Source organism: Thunnus thynnus, chromosome 16 (genome assembly GCF_963924715.1).
Source record: "Thunnus thynnus chromosome 16, fThuThy2.1, whole genome shotgun sequence".
Classification (NCBI taxonomy): domain Eukaryota; kingdom Metazoa; phylum Chordata; class Actinopteri; order Scombriformes; family Scombridae; genus Thunnus; species Thunnus thynnus.
The window spans coordinates 16,988,211-17,002,214 of NC_089532.1; the positions used below are offsets into that span (position 1 = coordinate 16,988,211).

Here is a 14,004-nt window from a genome sequence, read left to right on the forward strand (position 1 = left end):
AGAATTATCCACAGGTTATTTTCTGTAATTAGATTGTTTTTTATAGTCCCATTACTTGCACTGTTTAGGTAAGGAAACCACAAAATATGAAGAGGTATTACAGCTAACAAGAGGTAGCAAAAGTATTTTTAATTACAGTATTTAAAAAAAAGAAATGTCCATTATGCTTAGAAAAAGACAATTGTGATACACCTCAGTATGCTGGGGAAAATACAGCGTAATACCATGGATACAACTCAGATGTTCAGTCAATCACAGCATCAGAGATTAGCACCGAAAATTATGAACATATAAAAAGTCACAGTTTTTACATTAAGATATTCAGCATTGTTTTTACCATGCAGTCTGAAAAAAGTGTGACTAGATATACTACAGTACATCAAAAGCAACCCAACAAGACCTGGAAAGGAAGTTTGTATTTTTAATATGTTAAATCACAGCTGGTTTGTCCCTACTCTTGTAATGACAGGTCTATGGAACAGGTACAGTACGCATCCAGGAAACACTTATAGACATGTGAGAAAAATAAATGCAGATTCCCTCAATGAAAAGACAAAATGTATCAAAATGTATGTGTACTGGACACTATTAAAAGGGTTGATCAAGTCAACTCTGTTTGATAAAAGAATTAGAAAAGAATTTAAAAAAATAAAAAGACTTTGGGGAAAAACCACCTCCATACAAACAGTTTAGAGATTCACGGCATCTCCAGCGCCAGACATCCATTGCTGTCTCGCATTAAGCTGATCTCTGATCGGAGCTTTTCATTTTCCTTTGAAACAAAATAAAAGCACAGATTTGATTAATTAAACACAATTTGATCTATTAACAATATTCACCAGGAGAATTATCCTATGCAGAAATGATCGTTACCTCCTGAAGTTTGGTGTTGTCCTTCTTTAGCTTCACCAGATATTCAATCCTCTGTTTGTGGTTCTTATGTCCCACAAGTTTTCCGTTCTCCTCTGACAGCTGAACATTCTGCTTACGGAGAACCTCATTCTCCTGTAAGACAAAAATATATCAGTACAGTTGGCTCACCTGACCTGTTAGCTTGGCAGAAATGTATGAAACAAAAAAAAGGTATAAATATAATTTTGTTGTATTCTATTTAATGTCATCTGAAACTTTCTGTGTCATCCCCCTTGGGAACCATCTTCCAGTTTAAAATATCACTGACCAACCTCAACCTGGAACTCATTACTAATCTTTCTCTGATGATGATTAATACCAAAACTCCATGGCAATATTTTGCTTGGGACCAAAGAGCTAGATAAACAAACCAACCTTGCCATCCTTTCACTCTGACACAAGCGGCAGAAAACATTACAGTAGTCTGATGGATTATATTTTATTGGATAGAAAAGAGCTACATCACCCCAAAATGCTTTTTCCTTTTTTTAAAAAAAAGTAAGAGATATACTCATCTACTCTCTGACCTGGAGCAACTTGTCCTCTTCCTGTACCCTCTGCCTCAGCTCTCTCAACTCTATACAGCGGTCCCTCAGCTCAGTGGTCAGCTGCTGAACACAGGTCTGAGAATGGGCCAACGTTGACTCCTGTGCCTGCAGTCTACTCCACAGAAAAAGAAGAGATTTTATTTATCCTCAAGCATAAATGAATGATAGGAATAACATGCAATAAGCAAAACACTGATTAATTCACTTAAGTACAGCGCTCCATATATGTGCTTACCGTTTTTGAGTGTCAGACAGCTTCTGCGATACTTTGCCCTGTTAATGAACCACAGACAACAAATTATACATAAATCATTCTGTCAAGCGAAAAAAATAAAACCAGTAGAGAAACAAATACAAACCTTCTCTTCTCTCTCCTCCTGCAGCTCTTTGAGTATGGACTGCTTAATACTTTCAATCATCACCTCGCTAAAAAAACACAAGATAACATTGTTAACTTTACTTATGCCATCAGCCATGGGTGGTCTGGTATCTTGTAGGACAATAGATGGCAGAATGAAAGGATGAATAAACTCAACCTATTTGTTTTTCCATTCTGTGTCGGTTGGTTCTCTTTGGTATAATACTGGTCAAGCAAAGCCTGAATCTCCATTCGAACCATCTCTTTCTCAGTCAGCTGCGTCTGAGGACAGAAAACACACAATACAGAGTTCATTAAGACCCTTGAATTTACACTCTAATAAGTTTTCAGTCTAATAAGGAATTGCTACAAATTCATTAACTTTGGCCAAACACAATACCTTCAGCCGTTGGATCTCCTCATTCTTGGCAGTTCTCTCAGCGTTTAGCTCTGTTAAAAGAATCTCCATGGTCATCATGGAGGAGCGTCGATTCTCCAGCTCCCTCTCCTGGCTCTCTAACACCTCGGTCAGGTTCCTGTTGAAGCTTCCTGGGGTGTGGGGAGTCTTGAAAAGCAGAAAAAAACCCAAAAATAAATAAATAAATAAATCAAGCACCACATTTTCCATTTGTAAAATCAGTAGGACTGTACTCAACCAAAGAAAATCTTGTCGACTGAAATCGTACATAATCTTGGGGGGGTTGGATGTAACGAGACAGAGTGCACAGTGAACTCTGCAGTCACACATTTCTCCGCGTCGGTTACGCTAACCCATTGCCGCTAACTTTGGAGCTATCTCCCTTCACTTTTCCAGCACTTGGGGAAACAACAGACTTGACTTTTTAGCATTTATAAACTGTTACACGTCTGTACTATACTGCCAGACTGACGACTTACTAACTTACACACCTTTTCCTCTGCTCCGCTCGCATCCACCATCACTTTCCTGCCGCTCACTCTTTCCCGCTCGATACGCCGACATGCCGTATTCCTTAAATTACGCTATCAATAGTTTCCCAGGCAACGACATGGAGGTAGACTCACGTACCGGAACAGCGCTGCACAGACACTCCCAGTGGATATTTGGCGTTATTTTTGACATTAAAAAAATATTTTTTTGGCCTGGCGGGAGTTCTTGTTGTTGTAATTATAGGAGAAACACTAATTCAGTAAACGCTCAGTGAACGTTTGGTACAGTTAGACCCAGCGGTCTCCATTAAGTTGGGCGAGTTCAAAGTTGTGAAAAACAACGGGGGTGTTTTGAATACCCCCGTTTTCAGGTAATTTGTTAGTCTGTCCCTCCAGCCGCAGGAACCAATGGATTAATCCTGGAAAGCTATTGATGTAGCACTTTTCTCCTTATGAAAGTAACACGACAATTATTCGACCAATGAGAATTTGGTCGGACGAGAACATATCGACCAACTTATCGACAAGGAGACTAAAGCCCTAAAAAATCAGATTTAAAAAAATAAATAAACCATGGTCTTACCCGAGGTAATGATTTCGGTGTTGACTCTACAGGTTTTCCATTTCTGATCGTTTTTTCAACAGCTTCCCGTTGTTGTTGAATCTGGTACAAATGGAGAATTTTAGTCAGTCAGTCATTTTATTAGATGTTATCCTTGAACTTTTAACTGATTATTTTGAGTCCTTGCTGTTTGATAAGATGATAAAAGAATTACCTTCTGCTGTAGATTCTGTATCATGACCTCTTTCTGGGTTGTTTGCTCCTGAGATGCTTGGAGGAGGCGGTTTTGCTCATCTAAAACCTTTGTGAGTCTTTCAACTTCCTCTGTGGCATAAGTCACCTCCTCCTGCAACACCTCAACCTGACAGACACACACATAACTACGGAGTCAGAATATTATTCACCTCCAGTAAGTCTACCAAGAAAAATGACAAGATACACCTGAGGGACATCAAATGTATACTGTATGTCACAGAAACTAAATTTATGTATCAGTTGTGGTGTTTAATAGAATCAATCTTACCTCTATTTTGTTAGATGCCACATTCCTGTCTAACTTTTCTTTAAAGTCACAAATTTCTGTTTGCATCTTGGAGTTTTGCTCCCTGATATCCTCCCGTTCGAGGCAGGCAGCATTGTACTTGGCCTGGAAGAGGTGTGATGTCATTATAAACATGTAGTGACCGATTTAAATATTATGCATATCTATAGCATGAAGTTACAAGTGAATGGTGAAATAGGAGGAAGAGTAAAGTACTGTGATGTCTTTGATATCTCCAGACAGGTGAGTAATGGTCTGATCCTTCTGACTCAGTTCACTGCGGAGGTCTCTGGTTTGGTTAATCAGATCTAGAACAACATCCTGTCAAACAAAACAAGAGATGTTCAGAAGGTTAGTGGACATACTGTAATTACAGTTTATCAGAGGAAATGATCAGACAGGATTATTCTCTTAGGCTTACTTTGTCCTGTTCAGTCTTCTGCTCCAAGCCTTTTATGATTTCATTGGCAGAGGTGAGATTTTGCTCAAGACTGACAAGTTTGGACACCTTTGAATAAAAAAAAAAAATTTAAAAAATGAAACAACCAGGTTTAGACACTGAGCTGCAATTACCATTATGATAAATATTTCTAACTTGCAAACATGCATATTCTTCTCAGGACTGACCTGTTGTTGATTTTGTGCCGTCAGGTCTGAGACTTGTTTTCTAAGCTGTGTATTCTGCTCCACGGTTTCAATGAGTTCTCTGAAGGCATACAAGGTCATTCATGTTATTTTAGGAATTTTATAAATAAAGAAAAAATGTTATATTTAACCAAAAACTATAGACAGGTTTAGCCTGTGATGTACTCACTTTGATGTGCTTTCTTTGTTTTCTTTTAACTGGGCGATCAGGGTGCCTGTTTGCTCTTGTTCAATTTGCAAAGAATTACTTAATTTCTACAATAAAAGAAAAAAAAAAAAAAAATAGAAAATATAGACAGTTAAGACATTCCATCTTATATTTTGGGGAAAAGGCCTGTAGTTGATTTAATAAATTCACTAACCGTAATCTTTGCCTTCAGTTCATCAATCTCCTGCTGTCTGTCCTGCAGCTGCTGTCCTGCCTGATCAGCTTCAAACTTGGCCTCTGCTTGCAGCTGGTCAAAAGAATCCTGCAGTGTCCGATGCTGCTCCAGAAGCTGCTCCCACTCCAGCCTGAAAGGAAGACACGGTAGTTGTGGGCACCTAAATACATCCGATCAAGAAGACTCACAATGCAGCAGTATAGACTGGTGCTTACTGGACTTTGTCAAGTTGGAGCTGTGTGCTGATCAGACTGCTGGAGAGCTGGCCCATCTCTCTCTGCTGCTCGCTCTGGCCGTCTTTCAGCTCATTCTTCACAGTGGCCAGCTCCTTATCGGACGACTGCAGCACCAGGCGTAGATCACGAATCTCACTTCTCAAAACTGAAAGGAGAGTTGACACCTTGATACACTTGTCCCCAGTTCACAGACAGCAGCACAAGTCCATGTAGACAAGCAGGTGAAAATCTTTACAACAAAAATTAGAAACAGCACCTTCTGCAGCTTGCTGTTCAGACTGAAGGCTCTGTTCCAGGTTGCTGATAGTTTCTTGCAGGTTGAGCTGATCTTTGTTCCTGTTAGCTCGCTCAGTAGAAAGTTGCTGCATCAGGTAAAGGTCAACATGTTACTCTAGTCTCTAAATTCCCAAAGATCAAATGACAATAATTTCTTACATCCCATTAAATTTGAATGAAGATGAAACTGTAAATGATCCACAGAGCAAAATTGTAAGCACCACTGTACATAAATGTGAGGAAATATCCCACCTCATCCTTGCGGTCAGACTCTTGTGACATCACAGCGATCTGCTCCTCAAGTTTTGCAATTTGCTGCAACAGCTTGCTGTTCTTTATCTCCTCCTCACCCAACTGTGTCTGGACATGACTTGCTTGCTCCTGAGGAGAAAGTATGAAACACTGTGTGGTAATGACTTCATATGCATTTAAGTACACACAGTTGAGGGTTAATCCACTCTGCTGTACCTGTACTTGACGCAGTTCTTCAGTCAAGGCCATTTCAGTCATGTCTGAAGGAGGCTCCTCGGCCCAAATGTCATCTGGATTATTGTTCATGCCATTCAAGTGGTCGGGGCTGGAGAGAGACACAAGACGGGACCGCAAGTTGTACGCTTTGGTGGGCGTGGAGAGAATCTGATATGACAGATATTTGAAGGATGAAAGATAGTTATTAGTCATATCATGAGACCAACAGTGGCAGCACACAAACAAAAATACAGGAACAAAGCAAAACACTTTCATCTTTGGACAAATGACAAAAATGCAACAAATTCTGACAAGAATCTGCAAGAAAACAAAAGCATATCATCTCCTCACCTTTATAGTTTCAACATGAATTCTGTTCAGCTCAGAGACTTCTTGTTTTTTGTAAGTGTTCGTGGCCTCCAGAATGTTTTCCAAATGCCTGTTGGACTTGTCGAGGTATCTTTTCTCAGACTCCAACTGAGACATCTGTTTACTGGAAAACAAAGCACCATCCTAAAATCACATTAAGCTCTGCAGAACTTATATTAAAGGCCTATTGAATGAGAAATGGCATCTTTCATCAAGCTCACAAAACAAATCCATATAATAATGAAAGAAAATATGATATTCTAGTGGTCAAAGTAAAAAAACAGATCCTTCCTGCAGCTGCAAAACAGCATGTAATAATATTTTAATGAACAAATAACACCATCGAATATATGCAACAAATTGAGATTCCCTCCATACATCTCCATATATTTCTAGCTTTTGAAGGTGCTTGTTCCTAAACATAATAATCCCCATGTGAATTTTGTTTTAGATACACTTTTCTTCATCAAATGTTGTGCTTACTTGGTGACTTCTTTGTACTCCTCAAAGGCCTGAAGGGCTGCTGTGAGGTTGGACTGTTTCTGAAGCAGCTGAGCCTTCAGCTTCTCATGTGCAGTGGCCGAGACGGTGTCTGCAGCCACAGGTGTCGAAGAGACTGCTGGAGCTGTGGAGCAAAATTAGATTATTCACATATACTGTATGTAGATGGCATGATTTCTTTCACTGTCTCAACCTTTTCTGATGCTGCTGCTAATTATCTTACTCTCTGTGAGCTTTTCTGTCTCCATAGCCCTCTGGAAGGCCTCTTCCAGCTCAGCAGCAACTTGGGCTGCAGCCTCTTGAGCATTCACCACCGATTCAAGGGAGCGAAGCTGATGGTTTTCCTCCCTGAGGCTGAAGTTCTCCGCTGCATATCGAGTCATCTTTGGGTGATGTTCAACCTTAAAGGGGCACAAGTGCGTACACAAGAAATGACAATGAAGAGATTCAATTGTACATCCTGGAGTTAAGGAGAACTGATGTTGGATGTTAGAGGAAAGAAATGTTATTAGAGCAACTTTAGAAGGCAAAGAAGGGTGTTTTGGCATCTGAACTATAGGTCTTCTAGTGTATCTACACATTATACAGATATATACAGACATCAGCAGTCAGTTAAGCAGTGTGCGAGGGTCATTAGATTTTGTACCTGATCTTTTAAAATCTTAATCTCTTCCTTCAGCTGGTCAATGTAAGCCTGCGACTCCTTGTCTGACAGTAAGTCATGTCCTGCCTTCATCTTTTTCTCAAGGCGAGAGATGTGGTCCTCTCGAAACCTGACAATCATGCGGCTGGAATGGATGAACTTGTCTTTCTGGGTCCAGGCCTCCTCCAGCTGAGCCACTTTCTTGAGCAGCACCTGAGTGCAGAGTCAAACATTGCTGTGAACATCCCTGCACCAACATTATTTCCTAACAACAACAAAGTGCCCAAAAATAAATGACAGTGTACAAAAAAACATTTTCCATACCCTCTTCTCCTCTTCTCGGTTCCGCCACAGACGAACAGCAGCCATAAACTTTGCCTTATATGAGACATCATGCTGACTTTCTATGGATGGGCCTGGTGAAAAAAGCCATTTAATTTTTTTACATATCAGTTATGACTCAATTAAATACAATAACCTGGGAGTATGTAAGTAAATCGATTTTACTTGCATTCAGAAAGTATTCAGACCCCTTCACTTTTTTCACATTTTGTTATGTTGCAGAATATTGTTTCTCACAGTCTGAGAGTCCTTTAGATGCTTTTTTTGCAAACTTCAAGCAGCTTTCCTGTGTCTTTCAGCGAGGAGAGGCTTCCATCTGGCCACTCTGCCATGAAGCCCAGATTGGTGGAGTGTTGCACTGACGGTTGTCCTTCTGGAAGTTTCTCCCATCTCCACACAGGATCTCTGGAGCTCAGCCAGAGTGACCATCAGGTTCTTGCCTACCTCTCTTACCAAGGCCCTTCTCCCCCGCAGCCAGCTCTAGGAGGAGTCCTCGTTGTTCCAAACATCTTCCATTTAAGAATTACGGAGGCAGCATAAATATTTTTATAGCCTTCCCCAGATCTATGCCGACACAATCCTGTCTTTGAGCTCTGCAGGCAGTTCCATTGACCCCAGGGCTTGGTTTTTGCTCTGATTTGAATTGTCAGCTGTGAGACCTTATATAAACAAGTGTGTGTCTTACCAAATAATGTCCAATTAATTGAATTTACCACAGGGAAAAAAATTAATTTAAACGATTTTAACATCAGGCTGCAACATAACGACATGTGGAAAAAGTGAAGGGATCTGAATATTTTCTGAATGCACTGTAGATTTCATCCCAGTGTTATTACCCATGTGGAGTTCTGGTCCTCCTGGTGCTACATCTCTCCCATAGTCAATCGCCTGAGAGGCAAGAGCCTGTGCAAGCTGCTCCTTCAGCTTCTTCACTTCAGCCTGTAACTGCCTCACATTTCCCTGGGTGTCTTCATTGATAATGGCCTGTAAAAATAGAATAATTGCACAGGAGTGAGATAATAAGGTGATTTAATGTTGAAATCACCAGAACTTGGATAAGTCTAATTGGTTTTAATACATAATAGAGCTGTGTTTGAGGACTGATACCTTATTCTTGATCAGCTTTGCTCTCTGGGCAAACTGCAGGGTAGACAACGTTTCTCCAAAACATTTTGATCCGGGGTGTACATTAGCTATGATGTAAGTCTTTGCATTTCCTCCAAGAGAGTCCTGAAATAATGAGACAATTGTTACAGTTCCTATATTTATAAGCGAACAAACCTGAAATATTTTAAACGTAAAGACTATGAAATGCAGTCACATGACAAAAAAGTTTGTCATTTTATTTTTTGCATATTTCACTGCATTTCCCAAGTTATAAAGTGTAATCACGTCTTTGAATATATATAAATATGAGTATATACAATGAAGTGTTATATTCTGAAGTCTACAATATTAAAGTGATAGTGAATGTGAATCTGATTGATGACAAAATGAATACCTGCTTGTTTTAATTTGAACCAAATCACATCATCACCAATATACAAGTATTCATATTTAGGTTGTGTGTGTATTCCACAATGTTTTTCAATTGAAACATTGACATAAAATGTAACATGAAAACATGTACTTTACATTAGAAACATGTAAAAATGATTCACATTAAAAACACAACACCTCTATACCACTCTACCTGAATATACAATGCCATTATTCCTGGAAAGTAAACAGTTTTCACACCGACATTCACAGCAACATTAAACAATCTCCACTGAAACAGCAACCCAAAAGGCATTCTGCATCTACAGTCACTCACCCTTAACAAGAAGGTGAGTTTTGAGTCCCTGTAGCAGATGTGGCGGTTCTTCCCATTGGACACATCCACCAATGCCATGATCACCTGACCGAGGCACATGAGGGAGCGATTGATACTGCTGGCCTCCTGAAAGAGGAGCAACGCAGACAAGCGGCTGTAAGCAAAAACAATATACCAGATGTAGCACCTCATTATGAGCCTACATTCAGACATGAATCGTCACCTTGAGTCTGGAACCTTCTGTGTGTGTGTCTTTCTGCCTCTCAGACCCTGCCAGATCCACCAGGTTCAGCTGAGACATTCGGATGTTCACCACTTCATTGATGGACTCCTTAGACTCCAAAGTCATGGTGAACACAGCATGAGATCTTGAAGACTCACGATTCATGGAGGTGGAGGCCACTCGACGATTACGCCAGCCCATAGACAGGACCTAAGTGGTATCAAACATAATGGCACATACAATTGGACGTTGCTCAATTACAACACACTTTGTATTGCACAAGATGATTTTAGACAATATGACAATGTAGTTCGATTCAATGTGCATAGGGATCAAGTATTTCATCACAACAGGGAGACATTCCTACCTGGTAGGCTTCAGCAGCTGAGTTGACAAACTTCTCCACAGCTCCCTCAACAAACAGACCCTTCTTTATGTTCTCCCTGAGAAAAAGGCTAGCTGAGGCTGTGTCCAGGAGGTCATAAATTTGTTCATTGTATATCTCAATAAATGAACATTTGCAAAGGAAACTCTTGGACTGGGAAGACTTTTGAGAGAAAGACAAAAAAAAACAAAGCAACTACCTCATTAATTAACAAATATTAAATATTGGTTTACAACACTTTCATGGTGATGAAACGTTACCGCTCACCCTTTCCACTTCTCTGTTGATGAGGAAAAACAGGTACTCAAAACTTCGAGGAATAACCCCCCGCAGTTCATCTGTAAAGTTATCCAACTCAGATGGTCCTAGCAAGAAAAATAAAAAGCACCACTGCAATTATTCCATCATTTTACAGAATGTGTAGTACACAGCGTAACTTATATATTGAATTCTCACCAAGCATGGTAAATGTTTTCCCTGAGCCTGTTTGTCCACTGCAGAAACAAAAGAGGAAACAGTTAAGGAACTGAATGTTTGCTGCAAATGAAGTACAATGCAGGGTAGTTATGCCATAAAGCATTTTTGATTTCATATTGTGTATAAACAATATTAAGACCACTTACTAGGCAAAAATAGTACCATTGTATCCATTCATGCATGACTCAACAATATTCTTGGCCACACTGGAGAATACAGAGTCCTGTTGGAAAATGACAGATAAATATCACATAACTATCAGTCATACCAGCAACATCCCACACTGACAAATCAGGTTACCCTCTCAGGCTAATTCTACCATTACTCTGCCAGTGGTACAATATGTAGATCATACAATGACTGTGTTCCTCAACCTGAGAGGTGTCCATGTCAGCGACATGATCATAGGTGAAGGTTCGTGGCTCTGGTTTTGAGAGCAGACGGATGGTGTTCGGTGAGGTGACTGTGAGACACAGACTATGATCTCCATCTGTGGTCAGCCCGGTGCCCTGGGTCAGAGGTCGCACTCGCACAAAGACTTTGATAGAATCGCTGTCACCACTGTAGGACCAGAAAATAACATCAACACTTGTAAAACATAAAGATTAAGCTGCTGGTGGTGAGAGTTTAATATTGCCAAGAAAAGAAAGATCTGTTACTATAGCTGTCCTTTAAGTTTGAATGATATAAAAATGTTTGTATTTATGTAGCCATTTTAATTGCATAATCTCCTCGGCCAAAACAACATTTAATTTCATTATTTATTTGTTCCACTCATGGTAATGCACAGCTCCAGAAAAGAAAAAAGCGATTCATGAACAAAACACAACTCAATTTCCTTGCACACATTCCACGACCGAAAAGGAGCAGGGAGAAGAAAACCTTATTTTGTCTGCCCCTTACTCAAAACAGAAATAAACAATAGAAATAGATGGTCTGTCAATTATAGTTACTTAACAATCATTACTTACAGTAACATGAGAAAAAAAAAAAAATCAAGTCATACACAATAATTCACCATCAACTAAGAAAAGCCATTACCTGTGAACTTCATACAGTCTAATTATTCTTTATTTATACATTTGCTTGAACTGAGGAATATTTTTTATGACCCTTTAAATCATTCTGTAGAGAACTCCACAGGTTGATGCCACATACTGAAATACACATACACTTAAAGTTAAATTTCCCTCTATGGCCCTCGTCCTCTGAACTAAAAACAAACAACTTCCGTAAATTTTCAGGCAACGCTCTGCTTTTTGCCCCTGTACATAACTAATAATGTCTGTAAGTCAACAAAATCTTTAAGTTTCATTAGTCCTGATTTAATAAACTGTTTGTTCTCTTGAATCCACTTTATGAATAATTCTTACTGCTTTTCTGTAATATAAATAATAGCTTTTATGTTGCTCATGTACGTGTTGCCCCACACAATGACTAAAATATGGCCAAAAAAAAGAGAACAGTACAGATTTCGCATTGCCTTATAATCTAGCTCATACTTTGCTTTGTTCAAAAAAGAAATATTCTTGGACACCTTTGTTTTTACATATGCTCTCTCTCTCTCTCCCTATATATATATGTATATATATATATATATATATATCATGCTATATATGATTTCCATGTAAGTTTAGAAAGAAAAAAGTAACGACATGCAGATAATATACATATCACAATACTTAGGATAAGGTCCTGGATCAGAGTTTAAGGGAAATTAAGACTGACAGCGTCGCATATGTTTGTGTTTGTGGTGATAAAAGTACAAGTTACCTGGCAGCAAGTTGGGTTGAATCGCCAGATCCTGTCAACAAAATTACAAGATTGTTAATGTTTGTTCAGTTGATAGTTTGACTTCTTACATTATGTTTAACAGTTAACTTATACACGACAACCGTTTATTAGCCAGCTTAAGTCAGTGTAAGCGTGACGTTAGCGATATGGAAGTGTTAAAGAGTGATAGCTAGCGTTAAGTCTAGTTAGCTGATTACAACAAGCTTGCTAAGATTACCAAAAAACAGCCGTAACGTTACATGTTGCCGTCTACAAGTTAGATGACCGTATATTCGGTGCGTTACCTTTTCCGTTGGAATTCATTGTTGACAAAGAAATATTCGCCGTTATGTAGTTAAATTAACTTTCTTCATAGCATGTCGATCAAGAAGAGGGACGACACTGTTTACATCCTTCGAAATTGGCGGGCAGGTCTGCCCCTACTTCTTCTTCTTTGCTCTTTATGGCCAAAGTGAAAGGCGCCTTCCGTCCGCTGCTGCCACCTACTGGAGCAGGGTGGCGTGGCTTTATATTTCACATTCAATTATGTTGTTTGTCCCATATTTCTATTTCTGACACCCCTCTACTTTCCTCTAAACTTTACTAGCCTGTGCATTAGAATTTTGAGTGTAATTTCAAATAATTCACGCATCACATGAAAAGACAAAGAAGCTTGAGCCAATGTAAGAGCAATAAAGTCAGTATATGCTGTTAGTAAATGGCAAAAAAGGCTGTCAAACAGTGAAATAGTTGATTGTAGGGGTTTATTTATATGCATTTAACAGCGTATCACTAATTTGTAAAGCTAAAATGTTAAAACTAAGTGGGGTTAATCAAGGACAAAATTGATGGCCAAAATTAGAGGTATTTCAGGTTTCAACAGCTGCCCAAAAAGTTTGTTTGATGTTTGTTGCACACAAGACTGGCTAGACAGTGCCTGACTTATAAACCATAAAGTCACTTTAATAAAAGAATACAAAGAAAAAAATACTATTGTAACGAGTATTATGAGAAAAAAGATACAAACTCAAAACAGATGCTGTAATAAACTTCCTGTTTTTGTCTCTTTGAAGGTTTGAAGCAATAAATTTAAATGTGTTTTGGTTTTCAAACTGAGATCAGTGTCAGCAAATATCCATGGTGACCATTCTTTGGTGTAAACAAAGCATAAAAACAGCGAGAGAAATCTCCTCAACACACGCACCACTTCGCTTTCTTTCTTTCCTTCTTTCTTTCTTTCATTCTTTCTTTCTGGCAGACTTACAACACTACAGTGTCCCTACTTTCGATTTCGTCTGTGTATTTAATATGGATATCAGTTTCTTATCTTTGAATTTATAAATGTTTAGTACATTTTGAATGTGAACATGGAACGCATCCCCAATTTTTCGCGCATAAGCGGAGTGAAATTGTCTGATTGTCATTCAGAAATCTGCCATAAATGCGGTACGTTGTGTGGTTTATGCCCTTGATGCCATTTAAATGCCATTACTGTAGTACACAAATTTAGCCAACAGATTTTGGATTTACACACTAAAGCCACTGAGGTTTTTGTTTAGCTGCTGCCGTTGTCAAAGTAGTATCTTGTCATCCGTACTATCTTTGACGCTGCTCTTCTGAGCGCATTCGTCGGTTGG

The 14,004-nt window shown here is 39.1% G+C and overlaps 1 protein-coding gene across 1 annotated transcript; it reads right to left on the reverse strand.

Annotated features, from left to right (window-relative positions):
* Nucleotides 1–108: 108 nt before the first annotated feature.
* kif15 (kinesin family member 15) lies at nt 109–12,823 on the reverse strand. The gene is made up of 35 exons (XM_067614213.1): nt 12,673–12,823; nt 12,368–12,398; nt 10,969–11,155; nt 10,741–10,817; nt 10,574–10,611; nt 10,385–10,482; nt 10,100–10,279; nt 9,733–9,942; nt 9,510–9,635; nt 8,801–8,923; nt 8,530–8,677; nt 7,676–7,767; nt 7,355–7,564; nt 6,932–7,109; nt 6,691–6,832; nt 6,190–6,331; nt 5,839–6,006; nt 5,623–5,751; nt 5,351–5,456; nt 5,074–5,239; nt 4,838–4,988; nt 4,645–4,730; nt 4,458–4,536; nt 4,252–4,338; nt 4,047–4,151; nt 3,813–3,935; nt 3,504–3,650; nt 3,311–3,391; nt 2,219–2,383; nt 1,997–2,100; nt 1,820–1,886; nt 1,696–1,733; nt 1,440–1,572; nt 874–1,005; nt 109–772 (listed from the first exon to the last, which is right to left on the reverse strand). Exons 1-35 carry the CDS (start codon nt 12,689–12,691, stop codon nt 698–700), a joined length of 4,143 nt encoding a protein of 1,380 aa, XP_067470314.1. The 5' UTR covers nt 12,692–12,823; the 3' UTR covers nt 109–697.
* Nucleotides 12,824–14,004: the final 1,181 nt, after the last annotated feature.

What these genes read in the sequence shown, in the direction of transcription:
- kif15 (XM_067614213.1), bottom strand. An exon ending in CAAAGCTGATCAAGAATAAG is followed by an intron (nt 8,678 to 8,800) that starts GTATCAGTCCTC and finishes CTATTTTTACAG; the next exon opens with GCCATTATCAATGAAGACAC. An exon ending in TTAAGATTTTAAAAGATCAG is followed by an intron (nt 7,110 to 7,354) that starts GTACAAAATCTA and finishes TGCCCCTTTAAG; the next exon opens with GTTGAACATCACCCAAAGAT.